Source organism: Hippocampus zosterae, chromosome 10, assembly GCF_025434085.1.
Source record: "Hippocampus zosterae strain Florida chromosome 10, ASM2543408v3, whole genome shotgun sequence".
Lineage (NCBI taxonomy): Eukaryota > Metazoa > Chordata > Actinopteri > Syngnathiformes > Syngnathidae > Hippocampus > Hippocampus zosterae.
The window spans coordinates 4,409,174-4,429,328 of NC_067460.1; the positions used below are offsets into that span (position 1 = coordinate 4,409,174).

The 20,155-nt window shown below is 40.9% G+C and overlaps 1 protein-coding gene and 1 long non-coding RNA gene across 2 annotated transcripts in view; one reads left to right on the forward strand and one right to left on the reverse strand.

The window, feature by feature from the left end:
• The window catches only part of LOC127609303 (uncharacterized), a 204,042-nt gene that overhangs the window by 173,917 nt on the left and 9,970 nt on the right, over positions 1-20,155 (reverse strand). The gene's annotated exons all lie outside the window — the stretch shown is intronic.
• On the forward strand, positions 4,287-19,995 carry pipox (pipecolic acid oxidase). Its single transcript, XM_052079028.1, has 8 exons — positions 4,287-4,463; positions 6,174-6,322; positions 8,095-8,308; positions 11,496-11,678; positions 12,779-12,931; positions 15,776-15,925; positions 16,572-16,647; positions 18,769-19,995. Exons 1-8 carry the CDS (start codon positions 4,359-4,361, stop codon positions 18,897-18,899), a joined length of 1,161 nt encoding a protein of 386 aa, XP_051934988.1. The 5' UTR covers positions 4,287-4,358; the 3' UTR covers positions 18,900-19,995.

The following is a 20,155-nucleotide window of genomic DNA, read 5'->3' on the forward strand; positions in this document are numbered from 1 at the left end:
ACACTCACACCTAGGGACAATTTGGAGTGTTCAATCAGCCTGCTATGCATGTTTTTGGAATGTGGGAGGAAACCGGATTACCGGAGAAAACCCACGCAGGCACGGGGAGAACATGCAAACTCCACTCAGGGAGGCCGAAGCTGGAATCGAACCTCTGCACTGTGAGGTCGACGCGCTAACCACTGGACCGCCCGATAAGAGTAACTCCTCCAGGAAATATTGTCGAACCCCGAAGTGCTTAAAGATGAGCTAGGGATGTCGAAGGGCTTCACAGCTAAAAATCCATGCTACTAATGAAGCTACACTGTGTTTTCACAAGCCACGGTCAGTTCCTTTTGCAATGAAAATAAAAGTGGAACGGGAGAGAGAGAGAGAGAGAGAGAGAGAGAGAGAGAGAGAGAGAGAGAGAGAGAGAGAGAGAGAGAGAGAGAGAGAGAGAGAGAGAGAGAGAGAGAGAGAGAGAGAGAGAGAGAGAGAGAGAGAGAGAGAGAGAGAGAGAGAGAGAGTCTCCCTCTCTCTCTATCACAGGAGAAAATCATTGCGCTAGTTTAAGTTTTCAGAATGGGCAGTACCCGTTCTCAAACCAGATTCCTGAGCGAGAATTTGTGGAGACTACAAGCTAACAGTGAGCAAATGCTCAGCCATGGAACAGCAGCCTATCCCTAGAATGGAGGACAGAAGGACCAAAGTAAGACGAGCGACACACATCAATAGATTGTGCTGGAGGAAGAAACAAGCACATACTGCAGCGACTGGAAAGTGCAGAACCACTGCCAGCAAAGATGATGGCAGTACAGGAGCCACCCACACCCATTTGAAGCGTATTTGGGAGTATTGATCTTCTATACTTGTCCACATTACCAGTATCTATGCACAAACTATTAAGAAAAAAGGAACTGTGGTCTAGGGGGCTGGAGATGGATGGTCATATGGCATTTATAGTCAAGCCGTGTGTAAATTTAAAATCATGCACCCGACGTGCCAAGAACATGAGAAAGGCACTTACTTATACTCCACTCTACCCCTTAGAATTGCCAGGAGGAGACTTCATCCGCGACCCTTGTGATGATAAACTGATCCGATAATGGATGGATGAATGATATTACAAACTACAACAGCTGGTTACTAGTGACTGTATCTGAATACATTTTAAAAGTAACCCTCCCAAACCTGTTGTAAATATCCTGGGGGGAAACCCAGGGCCTAATCCCTCAATCTGAGAAAATGACACATTTGGAGAAGTTTCATCTAAAACAATGAATAGGGGAAAGCTGGAGAGAAGATGTAGAAAAAGCTGAATGTCACTAACTTCATGAAAAAGTTGTTTTTCAAACCTGAAGCGTTTCATTCTTAAAATGTAGGCCACTGTACCTGGGATACAGTTTGGTACCAATAGAGGGTGCTAGTGCTACGGATAATTGTCCAGGCAGACCAAGTACAAGTGAACTTCCAGGCGAGACCTGTCGTAATTATCAAGTCACCTCTACAGAAGCTGACACGCATGCAAATATTTATGAAAAGCTCACCTTAATACATTTGGCACCGAGGATAAAAGCCATGAATACAAGACTGGATAAGCGGTTCAGATATTGGATGGATGAATAAGAAAATGTATAACGGACACATTAAAACTAAGTTACAGGGTGGAACTCTCTCACCGTCTGTCTAAACCAGTGGTCCTCAACTAGAAATGCTGTCGGTCCACTTTTTTTTTTTTAATAAGACCAAGGTCCGGTCCCATGCACAGCGGTCATGGGGAGCAGGGCAATATGCCCATTTAGTATGGGCAAGCTAAGCTTATACAAATCAACACTCCTCACAACCAACCAATAATGGGGTGCATGAAAATAACAATTATTCACTTTGCCAGTACAGAGCAAATAATGAGGGGTATTGTGTTGAGGCACAGGAACTCTTTTATTTTGTTAAGTTGTGCCTGCTTAATAACAGAAATAGCCCTTTTAGGGAAATAAGACATTTTTATTTTAACTTTGTTAAACAGTAGTAATTTTCCCATTAATTTAACAAAAACAAAACAAAATACTAATTTTACCAAAATAAATACTAAACATAAAAACAAAAATATCCTTTTCATTTGTACAATTCCCCTTTTCACATCCCTTCTGAAATCACTTAACTCCTCTTCTGATATATTTTTTAAGAACCATTTTAAATACTGACACAAGGGAGCACGGGTATGTGCAGTGCTGTTCTTCCACTAAAGGTTAATGCAATGTCTGAGGCATGCAAATATTATTTGAGGACGCCATTGGGATGTTCATTTACCATGTTGCGGTGTTCTGCTATTAAACAGCTGCAAAGTAGACGGCAGCAGAACTGCACACAATCGAAACCTCCCGCGATTCGTTTTGTCTAATTGTCTGTGTGCGGCTCTCCTTGGCTGAAGCTGTGAGCACACTGTGGCGTCGCGCATGCGTCTGTTTCCTGACACAATCATCCATTTTGAATGCGTGCTGACGCTTATGTATGGACACACCTTAAGTTCAGAGGAGCCAATCAGCGCATCGTTATCCCCGACATGCCCTGCTCAGGGAAGGTCTCGAGTGAGTCAAATATTATACACACAAAGTCGCGCTGCCGCGGTCCTCTGCATTACATCTGTTAGTGCACGCAAAGAATACAACGGTTAATTTTAACAAGCGATCGCGGTAATGCGCAGATTATAGTCCACAAATATAAAATGTATAACGTAAAAATCCATTTATAAATTTATATAATTTATATAATTATTTTATACAATTTACCGGCGGTCCGATCGCGGATCGCGGTCCGCCAGTTGAGGAAGAGGGGACTACTAGACTAAGGGTGTGGTAAATAATCGATATTAATCGATACATCGATGCGCACCTCCGCGATCCGAGTGCATCGGCTCATTCACCGGGTACGACGCGATTGACGGGTGAAATCGCGATTCATCACGATGCATTGATGGGTATCGGTGAAATCGCGATTCATCACGATGCATTGATGGGTATCGGTAAAATCCGATTCAATCGCCGTTTTATTCATGTTAAACGTCATATATCTGCCCTTTCCTAGGCGCAAATGAATGCACCATCATTGCTTTGCGTTTTGTGTTGAATACGGACGGTAGCCGTGCGTCACATACAGTCCAGTACACAACGAGCGAAACATTATGGAAGGTAGCGCACGCAGCAGCAAGGAAACTACTATATTTAATGCAGCCGCAACATTCAAATCTTATGTTTGGAAATACTACGGCTTCGAAAAGAAAGACGGAAAGCTTGATAAAACCTCCGTAATTTGCAAGGAATGTCGCACTAAGAAGCCATACAACGGCAGCACCACAAATATGCAGACCCACTTAAACCGATGGCACCAGATCACCGACAAGTTTCCCTCGTCGGACACCGGAGAAACTCTTGGTAAACCAGGTCAGGATCAGAAAAAAATTGCCTCTTATTTTGGGAGTCCCCTTGCAACTCACTGTGACCGCGCAATGGCTATAACTAAGGCCACTGCTTATTTCATATGCAAAGACCTCCAGCCTTAGCGTGGTGGACAACGAGGGTTTCAGACAGCTCGTGCACGTTTTGGAACCCAGGTATAAAATACCAGACAGGTCTGTGTTCACTTACAAACATATTCCCGATGTGTACAACAAAGTGAGAAGTGAGATTACTGTGTCGCTGAACAGTGCGCAAAGAGTTGCATTACAGTGGATGGGTGGACATCTTGCGCTATAGATTCATATATATATATATATGAATATTTCATATAAGACACTCAATGAGAGTCTGTTTGTGTTTACACTATAGCAACAGCTGTGAGCCTCAGGTGCCAAATTGTTTACATTTTCTTTGCACAAAACACAATTGTGAAAGGGCTTAAATAAGTTGTTTTACAAGTTCTACTCTTTATAAGGAATAAAGTGGTATCCTTTTTGTAATACCATACTGAATTCCATCTTTTTAAAAGCTTTTTTTCTTTGCTTATTTGCATCATGTTTAATTGCACAATATCGCAACAAATTGCATTGTATCCTATCGGATCGCATTGATTTGAACTTAATGTGTATCGAATCGTATCGCATCGTGTCGACGGTGAAACGTATCGCATCGTATCGCCAGAAAATTCCATGTATCGTTTAAGTATCGCATCGCTGGCAGTGGATCGAGATGTGTATCGAATCGTCCTCAGTGCTGAGATTCACATCCCTATACGAGACTAGACCCTACTCTTATGTTACCTGGCAGTTCAAATTCAGGGGGAAAAGATTATCTAGATTACTCCACCCACTTTTTCATGGGCGGTGCCAACAGCGTTGAATAAATTAGAGAACTTGTTTGTGAGTGTAGCATTGTTATTTATCAAACATGGCCAGCAATTACGATTACATCGTAATTGGTGCTGGCATCCAAGGATCTTTCACATCTTATCAGCTAGTGAAAAGGAAAAAGAAAACCCTTCTCCTTGAACAGGTGTGTCACACGATCTCTTGTAGGAGCCATATGTGTCAGAAGAGTTTTGAGAAATCAGTTACAGACAAGGTGAATGTCAAAGAGTGATCCGAGCTTTCGATGTTTAAGAGTCGTTCTTACAGTCTGAGTGCGAGACCGTCAACATATTACGCACCTATCTAAAGTTTCAGATATGATGAAAGTTTGAGGTGAAGTAGTTAGAACTGCGGTCAAGCCAGCCTCCACTCGCAAAATTGTAGTTAAGTGAGCCGCAACGGCAATTTGTGAATACTGCGCATTACGGTAATATGCCGACGTTGGCCACCTTTAAAATAAAATCGCACGTCAGTGATTTGGATTAAAAAATGTTATAAAGTTATTTCTTCACGCAGTGAAGAAATAACTTCTCGGCGCTGTTCATCAGAACAGCGCCGAAAAGCGTTCTCAAGAAGAGATGGAATATAAAGTCAATGGTAATTCGCTATCAATTTCACCTGATATTTTAAAAAATCATTAAAATATTAACCTTGGTTATCCCGCAAACAAACAAGGTTTTCGACACCCTAGGTCAGTGTTTTTCAATCTTTTTTCGAGCCAAGGCACATTTCTTTCATTGAAAAAATCCCGCGGCACACCACTTGCTGAAAATGTGAAAAAAAGCTAATTTTAACAATTAAGTGCTATATTGCTATTATAGGCGTTTTTTAACATTGAAAATAAAGCTATATTATAACACCTTGAATATAAATCAAATCAACATTAATCCTATGAATGAATGAATGAATTTATTCTCACTCGGTGTGATAAATGGTTTGGATGAACACAGGTCTGTTATCCTGCCAGCAATCGATGAAAGACATAAAGCTCTTCTTCCACAGCTCCACATTTAAAATCATTCATTCATTCATTCATTCATTCATTCATCATCCGAGCCGCTTGATCCTCACTAGGGTCGTGGGGGGTGCTGCAGCCTATCCCAGCTGTCTTCGGGCAGTAGGCGGGGGACACCCTGAATCGGTTGCCAGCCAATCGCAGGGCACACAGAGACGAACAACCATCCGCGCTCACACTCACACCTAGGGACAATTTAGAGTGTTCAATCAGCCTGCCACGCATGTTTTTGGAATGTGGGAGGAAACCGGAGCACCCGGAGAAAACCCACGGAGGCCCGGGGAGAACATGCAAACTCCACACAGGGAGGCCGGAGCTGGAATCGAACCCGGTACATCTGCACTGTGAAGCCGACGTGCTAACCACTGGACTACCGGGCCGCTATTCACATTTAAAATTTGTTACAGCTGCCGCTGTTGTGAAAGCGCTATATAAATCAGCATGTATTGTATTGTATTGTATTAAAATAATGAATCTATTTCAAGAGTCACGTTGTTCATCAAAGATGTGAACACAACAAAGAATTTGTTCATTGTTGCTTTGTGAATGAAATTGTCTGTTTCTCAGAAATTTCTATGCTGCCCTAGAATATATCAAAATATGCAAGCATGAAGCATTTTGACCACCTGAGGAAGTATGGTACTTTTGTTCACTGTATCCCCACTTCATAGTATGACAGGCCTGACAGCCTGCGCAGTAGCCCTTGCACCCAATGATGTTTTTAACTGTTAAGACTACTCCAAACAAAATCCTTTAGGCCTTAACTGGTAGGCTCACAGTGCATGTGCACACATATTTATTTAAAAGCTGATTGTTTTTTGTCACCCCCCCACTTTTTAGTTTACTCTACCTCACACTCGAGGGAGCTCCCATGGCCAAACCCGGATAATCCGTAAAGCTTATGACCAAGATTTCTACACCAAAATGATGGACGAAGGCTATAAACTGTGGGCTCAGCTGGAGAGGGAGTCTGGTGTCAAACTGTACAGGTGAGCTGGCAGCTGGATAATCGAAAGAGCTTTTGATTGCACAGTATTGTTGTTCTCAAGGTGCTCCGGATTGCAGAGCAACTCCACAAGGAGCCTTAAATGACTCCATTTCTTATTACCTCGAGCATCACTGAATCACAAGGTGACCGCTTCAGTGCTTTCAGAATCGGGAAGTGTTTTCATTTTATCCTTCTAAGCTTCTGATTTATAGATACTCAACAAGGAGGATTTAGGGAAAGTTGATTTATCTGGTGAGTGGAATGACTTGTTTAAAGCTGTTCAACTGTCAACCAAGGTAGCATTTGGCAGCCGACACAACTACCAGTCAGTCAAGTCAAGTCAACAGTATTTATAGAGCACTTTCAAACGGCCATCGCTGCATACAAAGTGCTGTACATGGAGCAATTTAACATGCACAATAAACAGTAAGACAAATCGGTAATAAAGGCGGTAGAAAGCACCAAACAGTAAAATCAAGAACAAATCTAAGTCATGCCGAGTCGAATGCCAAAGAATACAAGTGAGTTTTGAGGAGGGCTTTGAAGATGGGCAGCGAGGAGGCTTGCCGAATGTTCAGTGGGAGGTCATTCCAGAGAGAGGGACCAGCAACAGAAAAGGCTCGATCCCCTCTGAGCCTTAGTTTTGTTCTTGGTACTTCTAACAAAGTCTGGTCCACAGACCTGAGGCACCGGGCAGGTGTGTAGGGGCGGATGAGCTCAGAGAGGTAAGGTGGCGCGAGATTATTCAGAGATTTGAAAACAAAGAGGAGGATCTTGAAAATAACTCTAAAATGAATGGGGAGCCAGTGAAGGGATGCCAGAGTAGGAGTTATGTCCTCCCTCTTACGAGTACCAGTCAAGAGGCGAGCAGCGGCATTCTGGACCAGCTGAAGGCGCTTAATGGCGGACTGGCTGACTCCAAAGTAAAGGGCATTGCAGTAATCGAGCCGGGATGTGACAAAGGCATGAATTACTGTCTCAAAGTGTTCATGTGAGAGGAGAGGTTTTATTTTGGCCAGCTGTCTAACGTGAAAGAAGCTTGATTTAACAACGGCACCAATTTGCCGATCGAGTTTGAAATCACTGTCCAGTTTAAGGCCCAAGTTTGAGACCGTTGATTTCAGGTGACAGGGCGCCCAAGTCTACAGGATGGAATGTACAAGGGCCACTGGGACCAAACAATATCACCTCTGTCTTCTTTTCGTTGAATTTCAAGAAATTTTGTGCCATCCAGGTTTTGATTTCTTCCAGACAGGATAGGAGTGGCCTATTAATCAGCATTAATTTAAGTCGACTTCACATTGATTTTAAATTTCCAAGATTTAAAGTATTGGTACTGAAAACAAAGATAACTATAGAGAAATTCAACATTTTATTAACAAGTGAAGTACAGTTTTAAAATGTAATGAAAAAGATGATTTTTTTTTCTATTGATTTCAAATATTTTTTATTCAACATGTCTGTTTTGGCCAGTTCTCTCTTTGGAAAGAGGTTCTTAACCTCAATGGGACGATAAACGTTAAAATAAAATAATAAAAAGTGACTGATTTCACAATCTATTCTACTGGTATTGTAAGTTTGATGTAATTTTATCAGCTAAGCAGGAATGCCAGTGACAACGATGAAAACCCGGTTTCGGTTTGATTTCTGACGATGTGTATAACTGAAGTACCATATTCACAGTATAATAGCGTATTTAGACATTCGTTGACACTCGGAAATGTTACATCCTAAGTAGCCTCTCATCAATCTGCATTGCATCTTCCTCTTTAGACGAACAGGACTTCTGGTGATGGGACCAGAGAACAGTGAAAGCTACCTTGACTTTAAGAGCACCCTAGAGAAGAACAAGACTCCTATGGTGGTCCTGAACCCTGACAACTTCAGTCAGCACATTCCGAATGTAATCCTGGCTGATGGCGATGGCGCTTTTGTGGACACCACTGCTGGAGTGTTATATGCAGATCGGGCACTCAAGGTTGCACAGGTACAGCAAGACGATAATAGATAATGTCGAATTCAAGATGCCTGAGTTCATGCGGTCGAAGTTCATATTGTGTTTTAATCATTAACACTTTCTCACTGCTAATGGTAAATGGAATGCACATTATTTATACCATGAGGTGCCCAAAGCTCTTAACAAAGCTGTCGCACACCGCACAAGAGCCGCTCTAGCAACTGAGCCACAGCCGGCCTACTTTCGGGGGCGCATCATTTTATGGCATAACATTTTTGTTGTTGTGTCATTTGTGTTTTAGCAGAACTTTACAAACATAGTGCAAAATTCATTTACAACTAGTTCATAGTCCAGTCGACACCAGATATTCGCAGGGGATAGAGACTGGACCCACGAGCGGTGACATTTTAAAAAGTCTCACAAAAGTGCTGATAAGAGTCGAACATGTTTTCCACCCAAAACACGGGGAAAATGTGGTTTGGGCAGAATTCATCCATTATCTGATCCGCTTAACCCAGGGGTCAGCAACTCAAAATGTTGAAAGAGCCATATAGGACAAAAAAAAACAAAAAATAAGCTGTCTGGAGCCGCAAAAAAATAAAAGCCTTCTATAAAACTTACAATGAAGGAAACGCATGCTGTATGTATGTAGGAGACTCTACTGCCCTCTTCCTCAACTGGCGGACCGCGATCCACGACCGGACCGCTGACCTCCTCTGTCCGGACCGCCGACCTCCTCTGTCCGGACCTCCTCTCTCCGGACCCTCGGCAAATTGTATAAAATAATTTATAAATGGATTTTTACGTTATACATTTTATATTTGTGGACTATAATCTGCGCATTACCGCGATCGCTTGTTAAAATTAACCGTTGTATTCTTTGCGTGCACTAACAGATGTAATGCAGAGGACCGCGGCAGCGCGACTTTGTGTGTATAATATTTGACTCACTCGAGACCTTCCCTGAGCAGGGCATGTCGGGGATAACGATGCGCTGATTGGCTCCTCTGAACTTAAGGTGTGTCCATACATAAGCGTCAGCACGCATTCAAAATGGATGATTGTGTCAGGAAACAGACGCATGCGCGACGCCACAGTGTGCTCACAGCTTCAGCCAAGGAGAGCCGCACACAGACAATTAGACAAAACGAATCGCGGGAGGTTTCGATTGTGTGCAGTTCTGCTGCCGTCTACTTTGCAGCTGTTTAATAGCAGAACACCGCAACATGGTAAATGAACATCCCAATGGCATCCTCAAATAATATTTGCATGCCTCAGACATTGCATTAACCTTTAGTGGAAGAACAGCACTGCACATACCCGTGCTCCCTTGTGTCAGTACTTAAAATAGTTCTTAACTCCTCTTCTGATATATTTTTTAAGTGATTTCAGAAGGAATGTGAAAAGGGGAATTGTACAAATGAAAAGGATATTTTTGTTTTTATGTTTAGTATTTATTTTGGTAAAATGGTATTTATAATGGGAAAATTACAACTACTGTTTAACAAAGTTAAAATAAAAATGTCTTATTTCCCTAAAAGGGCTATTTCTGTTATTAAGCAGGGACAACTTAACAAAATAAAAGAGTGCCTGTGCCTCAACACAATGCCCCTCATTATTTGCTCTGTACTGGCAAAGTGAATAATTGTTATTTTCATGCACCCCATTATTGGTTGGTTGTGAGGAGTGTTGATTTGTATAAGCTTAGCTTGCCCATACTAAATGGGCATATTGCCCTGCTCCCCATGACCGCTGTGCATGGGACCGGACCTTGGTCTTATTAAAAAAAAAAAAAGTGGACCGACAGCATTTCTAGTTGAGGACCACTGCTCTACTGTCTCAGAATTGTTTGTTATTCATTCCTTTGTTGTGTGTTCACAAATGCCCCCATAGAATTTATTTTTTGATTTCCTCGATTTATTTTTGCTTTTGGTGCATTATTTTCGCTTTTCTTAGTGTCAGTGAAGCGATCATGGATTTCCGTTTTTCCGAGGCTGTCTTTGAATGCCTCTCGAGTTGAAGAAAAGAGAGAAGGCACGGAGTCGGAATGAGACGTGTCTGTGTTTGTCGAGACTGATAAAAGCATAAATAAAGTGTACGTTTTTAAATAAAAAAACAACACCACAACTCTCCTTTTTCGGAGCTGCAACATGTATCTACATCTATTTGAGCTATATTAGCCTTCTATCAAAATCTTTTTCCATTTTCAAATATTTTTTATAAAGCTCCAGGGAGCCACCAGATGTCGCTAAAGAGCCGCATGTGGCTCTGGAGCCGCGTGTTGCCGACCCCCGGCTTAACCTCATGTCAGGTCTGTCAGGCAATCAGACCCTGTTGACAAACCTTAAAACACAAGCGAGAGACGAGAAGTCAAGCAGAGTTGTTTTTCTTGCATGGGGAGTGCACTGAGACGTGTCTTGGTTTACAATTTCGGGACAGCTTTGAAGAAACTCTGCTGTCTACTCGCTTTTATTCTCTTTATGGAGGTTATAGAGAGTCGGGGGAACATAAACAAATTGCATTCCTTGAGTGGTAAGAGGGGTCATGCTAGAGCTCGGTGGTTTGTGATTGTAGCTGTTGAAGCGTCACAGGTGCGGCGTCCTGGGACTGGTATCTTTACTTCCCAAATGAAGTCCTTGTAGGGTTGCACTAATATTTTGATTCTACATTCAAAAGCAGAGAGCAACTCTTACACCTCACAATGGTCACGGGGGGGCGGGGGGGGGGGGGGGTGCTGGAGCCTATCCCTGTTGTCCAATAGATGGGGCTACACCCTGAAGTGGTTGCCAGCCAATCACTGGGGACAAATAGACAAACTAACATTCACATCCACTCTCACACATAGAAAAAAATAATAGTTTTCCAATAACCTGCCATGCATGTTTTTGGAATGTGGGAGGAAAACAGAGTACCTGGAGAAAACCCCATGTAAGCACCAGGAGAACATGCAAACCTCAGGCAAGGAGGTTGGAGCACGAAATCGAACCCTGGATCTCTGTGCGTTAACCGTGCTGCCGGAACAGTGTCTCTCCCAAAAACAGAAAAATATGCAAATCCACGGACGCTGAACTGCAAATATGCAGGTGCGAGGCGACCGACTGTGGATTGTTTCACTAGGAGCTGAACCATAAAAATATAACTAACCAACCAAAAAAAAACACACTGACAACCTACAAACTACACAGTAAGTGTGAATTCTTTTGTTTTTGTTTCCCAGGAGCACTTTCAGAAGTTGGGTGGTGTAATTAAAGACCAAGAGAAAGTAACGGACATCAAGCCTGGCCCGATTGTGACTGTGTCGACATCTGCAGGAGTTTATCAAGCCAAGGGACTTGTGATCACTGCTGGACCTTGGACTACTAAATTGCTGACTCATATTGACCTAAATCTACCTCTAACGGTAAAAAAAAGAATTTTCATATGATTAACGAACCAAAAGCAACATTTGCACTCCAGATTTCAGTTACGACAGAGCGTTTAGAAGCATTGGTGCCGGTAATGCGTTGCTCAGTAACGCATTACTCTAGAACAGGGGTGCCCAAACTTTTTGGATCGAAGATCTACTTTTCGATCAACTAACCTCCCGGGATCTACCCTTACCGGCACGCGCACGCGCACACACGCACAAGCACACACACGGAATGATGAGAAAGAGCCTGAAACTGAGGCATGCGACGCACTTTTGCAGCCTGTTAACTATCGTAGCTCACACGTACCGTTTTAAAGTGCTTTCCTGGGCTCTTCTAGATTCTTCTTCTTTGCTCGTGCCCTCGGTGAATTGTACACGAAGCAAACTGAATGAGAATCATGACGATAAAAGATGGAGCGCAACAGCTCTGATCACAAGCTGCAATTGCAAACTGCTGAGCGCTAACAACTTCCGGTGACGTAATCACACGCCAACGTGAATTTAAGATTTACCTGCTTTATTTTATTTTTTTAATATTTTTGTAGTGAAAATGAGACTGATGAGATTAGATAAAATAAGATTAGGGTGCAGTGTATATTAACACAAAAAATATATTACTAACATGTACAAAGACACACAAATGGTTGTGTTTTTTTTCTCCTCGACACTCCTCGGATCTACTTGGGACCTGTCTTAGATCTATCGGTAGATCAGGATCTACCTAATGGGCACCCTTGCTCGAGAATGTGCGCCATTCTAGTAACACCTAATCCATTGCTGATCAGACTACAGCTCCTCTTTAAATCTCACAAAAGTTACTATGTAGAAATCAATATCTGAAATAGCAGCTTTATTGTTGTATATATATATGATAGTTGCTCCATGTACAGCACTTTGTATACAATGTTGGCAGTTTTGAAGTGCTCTAGAAATACAGTTGAGTTAAGTATCGATTAGGGTTCCATCTTGAGTTATTGTCCGATCTTAGAGATCAATACTATATGTATTTAAAATACCAGTCATCATTATCACTGATATCCACTAAAAAGTGCAAAAACAATTGATACACTGATTTGAATCCTGTATTATAGGTGGTGAAAATAAATGTGTGTTATTGGAAAGAGAAGATTCCTGACTCCTACCATGTGAAAAAACGCTTTCCGTGCTTCTTGCTGACTGAAGGAGAGGAGGCTGGAGACCATATTTATGGCCTGCCTTCCAATGAATACCCTGGCTTGATGAAGGTACTGTCTTTCTCAGTATGCAAAAGTAACTACAGTAAGCACCATGGGTATCAGTACTGCTGTGTTATGTTTGACCAATTAGTGAGCCCAAAATAAAAACGGTCAAATAATCAATGCATCAATCGTATTTATGTATGTATGTATGTATGTATGTATGTATGTATGTATGTATGTATGTATGTATGTATGTATGTATGTATGTATGTATGTATGTATGTATGTATGTATGTATGTATGTATGTATGTATGTATGTATGTATGTATGTATGTATGTATGTATGTATGTATGTATGTATGTATGTATGTGTGTATGTATGTGTACAAGTGGTATAAGTGTGTGTGTGTGTGTGTGTGTGTGTGTGTGTGTGTGCGTGTGTGTGTGTGTGTGAAACACACACACACACACAGGTAGACCCAGCATTTTTATCACCAAGGCGCCGAATTACACTAGTCAGATCCCTGAATTAGTGATGTGTCGTTCGCGAACGAGCCGGCTCTTTGAAGTGAACAATGGGACCCGGCTCCCACCTCATTGGGAGCTAGCTCCTCATTGGGCGCCGGAAGGGGAGGGTTTTACACACACACACACACGCGCTGCAGTTTAGAGAAGGGGTTAGGGAAGAGAGAAACACAGCAGCACACCGAACAGCAGCATGCGAACAAGACAGACGAGGAGACGAGAGAGCTAGTTAGTGAAAAAAAAACAACTTTTTGTTTTACAAATTTTAATTTATAATTTGTTGTGTGGTATTAAAAGCTTACTTATGTTGTTTTACTGTAAATAGTTAAATGCTAATAAATATACACATTCAGAGATTGGAACTTTTTGACGACCTTGTTTTGAGATGGGTCTTTGTACTTTGTTTTTATTTTTGTAGCACTCCATGTTGAGTATGTTCAGAAGAATACAAATAAAGCCATATAAATACTAAATATTTGATATAATGTCTATTTTTGCATTAATACTTCATTTTACACATAATATTACGTTATTTTTACTATTAAAATTAATTTAAGTAACAAAAAAACTGAGGAGCCATTTGGAGCCGAAAGAGCCGGCTCTTTTTAGGGAGCCGAGTCAAAAGAGCCGGCTCTCCAAAAGGAGCCGGAATTCCCATCACTACCCTGAATGGTGCACATTCAGTCAGACACATTGCCAAACAGAATACAACGATGAACAGAACTGTCAAAAAGTAGCTGTAGTGCACTACCAATGATTCTATGGCTTATTCTTAACACTCTCTGGTAAAATTCCAAACTATAAAAATATATACGGCATATATTTTTAATGCAATAGCTATGATAGAAATATGTAATATATAACAGAATATATGTATTTTATCTACTAATGGACAGTGCAATTCAGATTGTTCAGAAGACATTTATTTTGAAGTAAAGTTGTGATAAGGGCACGCCCGGTGATTGGCCCACTAACACACAAGCGATTCCGTCCCTCCCGAGGCGGAATCGCCAGCAAGAGGAGCCGTGTGCTAATCTTTCACCTCCATATAGAGTGACAGTGACCGATGATCTCCCTCTCTGTTTGCTCAGCCTGACTCCATCTCACGTTGCTCGAGTCAGTACCCGAGCGCGCCTCTATTTTGATTTGTGGACTATTTCCAGTTCGGTGGTAAATTTGTTTCATAACAGATGCTGTGCATTTGACAGGCTTGTGTTGCATCCTGCCTTTTCTCCTCTGTCTGTTTGATGCTTCCACTTTGGTTGGTTGGTCATTTGGAACGCAACCCCTCTCTTTCTCTCTCTTGCTCTAGTTAGGTAGTAAAAATCATTTTAAAATGTTTGATCATAAAAAAATAATTAGAAAGAAATATGCGAGTATAACAACTCTTGCATACTTAGATTCATATTTTCCTACTGCATGTGTTGTATTCATTCATGCACTTAATATACTGTATTATATATATTTTATATATATTTATACATTCATTCATTCATCTTCCGAGCCGCTTGATCCTCACTAGGGTCGCGGGGGGTGCTGGAGCCTATCCCAGCTGTCTTCGGGTAGTAGGCGGGGGACACCCTGAATCGGTTGCCAGCCAATCGCAGGGCACACAGAAACGAACAACCATTCGCACTCACACTCACACCGAGGGACAATTCAGAGTGTTCAATCAGCCTGCCACGCATGTTTTTGAATGTGGGAGGAAACCGGAGCACCCGGAGAAAACCCACGCAGGCCCGGGAAGAACATGCAAACTCCACACAGGGAGGCCGGAGCTGGAATCGAACCCGGTACCTCTGCACTGTGAAGCCCACGTGCTAACCACTGGACTACCGGGCCGCCCCATATTTATACATATATAGTATATTAAATATATATTAGTAATGTTTATTATATACTATTATTACCCTAGTGAGGATCAAGCGGTACGGAAGATGAATGAATGAATGAATGTATATTAAATTTATATATATACAAAGTATATTTTAGATAGATAGATAGAAGAAGTATCTATCTATCTATCTATCTATCTATCTATCTATCTATCTATCTATCTATCTATCTATCTATCTATCCATCTATCCATCTATCCATCTATCCATCTATCCATCTATCCATCTATCCATCTATCCATCTATCTATCTATCTATCTATCTATCTATCTATCTATGTATCTATCTATCTATCTATCTATCTATCTATCTATCGGGCCATGTGACAACAATCCTGTCATTAATAAGACACTACTCTTAAATATTGTAATGGAACAGATTGTGTCAGTGGCCACTTTAATTGTGGTCATTGGGTATACATTACTGTTCTGTATAGCTCTTAAATTTCGCTAATCATAATCAAATGTGACTGTTTTTATGTGGGTATAGATTTGTTACCATAACGGCAGTGAGACTGACCCGGACCAAAGAGACAAGCAGACAGACACGGCTGACATTGACATCCTCCGGCGCTACATCACCCGCAGCTTTCCTGGCCTGATCCCTGAGCCAGCTGTGGTTGAGAGCTGCATGTATACGGTCAGTCACAATCTATTTTTTTAATTCTTACTGTAAGTAATCAATTACCAGTAAGTCAATATGTTTAACAAAACACTCATCCTGACTCGTAGAGTGTATGTCAAAAGTCTACATATCAGTTTAAAGGGCAAATTATTGTGTTCAATAATTTCAAAACCTTTTCCACCATTGATGTGACCTACAACCTGTCCAACTCAAATGGAAAAAAAAAGTCTTAAAAATCCACAACTGTAATCATGTTATTGCACAAGTGTGAAGACCCTCTTGTAACTGACAATGGTTGTGGCTGTGGTCAAAATCAACCACTCATATACTGTAGAAAAGGATGTTAAACAAGGGTCAGCACACACTAAAGTGTCTCTGACAAAACTACAATAAATTTCAGATGTGAACTCGAGTCAATTTGTATAGCCTTTAATCAAAAAATAATTGTTTCAAAAGTCGTCAGAAGCTCACATTTGACAAGGAAAAACTCAAAAACCAATTTGGGGAGAAAAAAAGGAGAAAACCTTGAGAAGGAACAGCAGATTACAGGATGACCAGGCGGCAACTGATGCTTTGTGAGAAACATTTTATATGGATAGATCAGGGACATCATGCTGAAATGAATGTAATATTGCTAACTTTTCATATATGATTTTCCCAGCTAACACCCGACCGTCATTTTGTGCTGGACCGCCACCCTGCATATGGCAATATTGTTATTGGCACAGGATTCTCAGGTACAACACAGCAACGCACAACATAAAATCAAACAATAACAATGCCCCAGATCTTAATGGAACCTTCACCCTGTTTTGTTTTTGTATACGCTTTATTTTGACACCTGTATTGGTATTTTTGTCATGCAGCCTAATCACGGGAGTCCCGCCACATCACCACCACCTGAGATTCAACACTTACTTGGATTTCAAATTCCAAAATCTTTATTTTTCAAGTCACGGTCAAACATTTACACTTTTGTGTCTGTCTTTCACTCGAGTGGGCTATGGTGGGAGGAGGGAGCAGCAAACCACTCAGACCGACCGATGCGAGGATGTTAACGTAGGCAAACTAACAATGGCAACAGCAATGCGCAATCACACAAGTGGCAAAATTCTACAACGGGGGTGATTAAAAAAATTTTTTTTTTACATTTTCAATGAAAACGTTTCAAAATTATTTTTTGCGCTGATTTCCTTGTTTGCCTTTTTATTTATTCGAGCACATCCGTTTTTCCATCATAATATAATCTGTACATAGTATCACAGTATATTTAGTAATATTGAAGAATTATAAGACAGGTAGGTTCAGCAACATGTGACATTTTTTTTTTTCTGAAACGTCATAGCTATACATTTGTCAGGTTTTGTGTGATGATAGAGGACACAAAAGGCAGGGAGGCAGGAGGAGCAGGGTGGACTGAGCAAAATATATTCACAAAAAATACTTGCAGGACTACACTGGAACAACTCACCCAAATACACAAAGTAAAACAAAGGCACAAAGTCACCCTTTGAGCCTGCCATCCATTGTGAGGTGTGTTGTACATTCTTATTTCTGATGAGATGAAGATGCATAAAGGGGGTGGGAGGGCCGGCGGGAGGTGGGGGGGGGGGGGGACTATGTCGGCCTTGCTGTTTGGACTCCACAACCAAGCGTATCCTCAGCAGCCTCGGAAGAGACCTTTGGCAAATGGCATTCTATTGCATTGCTCTGCCGATTTGGCATTTTCCTCTGAGGCCTTAGCAACACTGAGTGTCTGGCTAGGGACTTCAAGGAAAATGAAAAATGACTTCATTTGGTATTCAGTCGATGTTTCTTGTTTAGAACAGACAAACAAATAACCACCTATACATTTCATAATGTCTTTTTTTTTGGTATAACTCACACCAATACATGCACAGATATGTTGGGAGCCAGCCAGGAGCTTCAGCAAAAATAAAAAATAATATAATAATGATCATTTAAAAAGGGGCACTGGTTGTGAAAATTATTGATAAGAAAAAAGTAAGCTATATATCTAGTTCTTATTTATTTTTGTTAGCGAAACCAACACGTTCTTATCAAATATGGGATCTCAAGTTATTAATCTGAATAAGTAAATAAATTGGCAAAAAATATATATATTCAAATTGAAAACTTCACAAAATTCTTCTCTCAATAAAAAAAGCATCCAACTACTTTGTCAAATGACAACCATTTCCAAAGGATTGGAACACTAGTGTTTGGACAGCATTGTCAATGTTTTGGGGGGACAATCTAAAACCATCCAAACAGGGTTTGCCCTTCTTTGATCGTTAAATGAGGTCACCAAAATATTATACTGTCATAGAATGTCCGACTGCACCTCTGTCAAGTGTCAACAATGGTGTAACTTGCGCCAATATTGAGTCGTTGGTTGCCAAAACAACAAGCCTAAAAGAGAAAGAGTTCATTCAAAAGGAAGGCAAGTTGAATGTAACATATGAGAAATGGAAAAGTCATGTTAGAGAAACCCGAAGAAAGTTGTCTTCTCGATCTTTCTCTCTTATTCCTCGCTATTCACGGCACATGACCCGGAAGGGATTCTTAACAAAACATTCCAAATAACGTATTAAGAGGATTTAAAGAAAAAACAAATATGAAAGTTCACATAGAAATATAAAGTACTTTTACAAAACAACAAGCCTAAATAAATTGTATTTTTCGTTGTCATGGCAACCAACGACTCAATATTGGCGCCAGTTACAAATGGATTGAATTGTCTTTTTAGGAAATTATTTGGTACGGCTCTTGCTGCGGGATCACATTTGACTGCACCTAACAGCGTCGATGATTGATGATGATCTGTTTTGCTCATTTCAGTGTGTTTCCTTCTCCAGGTCACGGCTTCAAGTTTGGCCCCGTCATTGGTAAGCTGCTCTGCGAGCTTAGCCTGGGAGAAGTGCCCTCCTATGACCTGACACCTTTCCGAATCAGCCGCTTCCAGACCAACGTCAAGTCATCTTTATAGAAAAGTCCTGTCATCTGTGTCTTGTGATTTCAAGTTTCATTTACAATATTGATTCTGATGATGCTTATTGTTATCATTCCTTGTACGGCAATTTTCATTGAAGAACCTCCAATTGATAAGCACAAGTCTAAAAGAAGGACTTTACTATACTATACTAATAGAAATAATTGTAGTTGTAACAAGAATGCATTTTACTTTTTTTCCTTTAATATGCTCAGATGTGTCCATTTTCACCAAAATTCAACATGGAGTTGTTGCTACAAATCCTAAAAAAATGTTGATCGTGTAAAACTATGCGCAAGTGCACACATGTAAATGAACCACTTATTTACTGTACATAGCACTTTCCGGTACTGTACATCCAGACATTTGAAATGTTGTGACAGAAAGAACTGTTTTGAGCAAGACGGTAAGAAGCAATCAAATCAATATGAACTGTTAGATTTGGCTTGGATTCAAATAATAGCTAGGTGACTTTAGTCGGTTGTGAAGTTATGACCTTGTCCTCTGAGCTCAGCATCTTCCTATCTCGAGCTGCACCCTTGCACACATATCTTGTTGGAACCAGTTAAGACCGTCCAATCACACATGGTCACAGTAGTTCAGGCAGAGCTGCCCCCCCCCCCTTCGTGGGCGGGGCCCCAAGCTGATTAGAAACAACAGGAACTGTTTTGGACTAGTGAAACCGTTTTTGGTGTCTTGCAGAAAAGGCTCCAAGACTGTGTCTCAATTTTCCCGTCATTTGTTAAATAGTTCAAGTGAGAACATGCAGTCTTCTGGAGAGGTACTGTTAATACAATAAAGCAAGCATTAGAGATAAAAAGAGTGGGTGAGGGATTCTCAAAGAATTTTTCAGCCCCATTTACCGTGACAAGTACTGTGGGGTTAATGACCGGTGAGGCACTACCTCCTCTGGAGTCATATATGATTGATTTTTTTTCTTTATTGGCTCGGAAGGGGATGTTGATAAAACAAAATAGATGAGCCAATATTTTGACCTTAACTGAGACATTTGTTTCCAAAGTTTTTAATCAATGAATTCCACACCGTTCAACAATGTGACAGAAATTACAATCATTAAAAGAATAAACTCTAATGTAAGGTTGTGTTCACATTTTTTTACATACCGGTACATTTAAAATTTATATATATAACTTATTTGATGTTATGAAGCCCTGATTATAAAATCATCTCACAGACAGATGACACACACTCTCTCTCTCTGTTTCTCTCTCGATATATATTTTACTTGAGTT

What these genes read in the sequence shown, in the direction of transcription:
- pipox (XM_052079028.1), top strand. Translation starts at nt 4,359, where the DNA reads ATGGCCAGCAATTACGATTACATCGTAATTGGTGCTGGCATCCAAGGA. An exon ending in GGGCACTCAAGGTTGCACAG is followed by an intron (nt 8,309 to 11,495) that starts GTACAGCAAGAC and finishes TTTGTTTCCCAG; the next exon opens with GAGCACTTTCAGAAGTTGGG. An exon ending in TTGAGAGCTGCATGTATACG is followed by an intron (nt 15,926 to 16,571) that starts GTCAGTCACAAT and finishes TGATTTTCCCAG; the next exon opens with CTAACACCCGACCGTCATTT.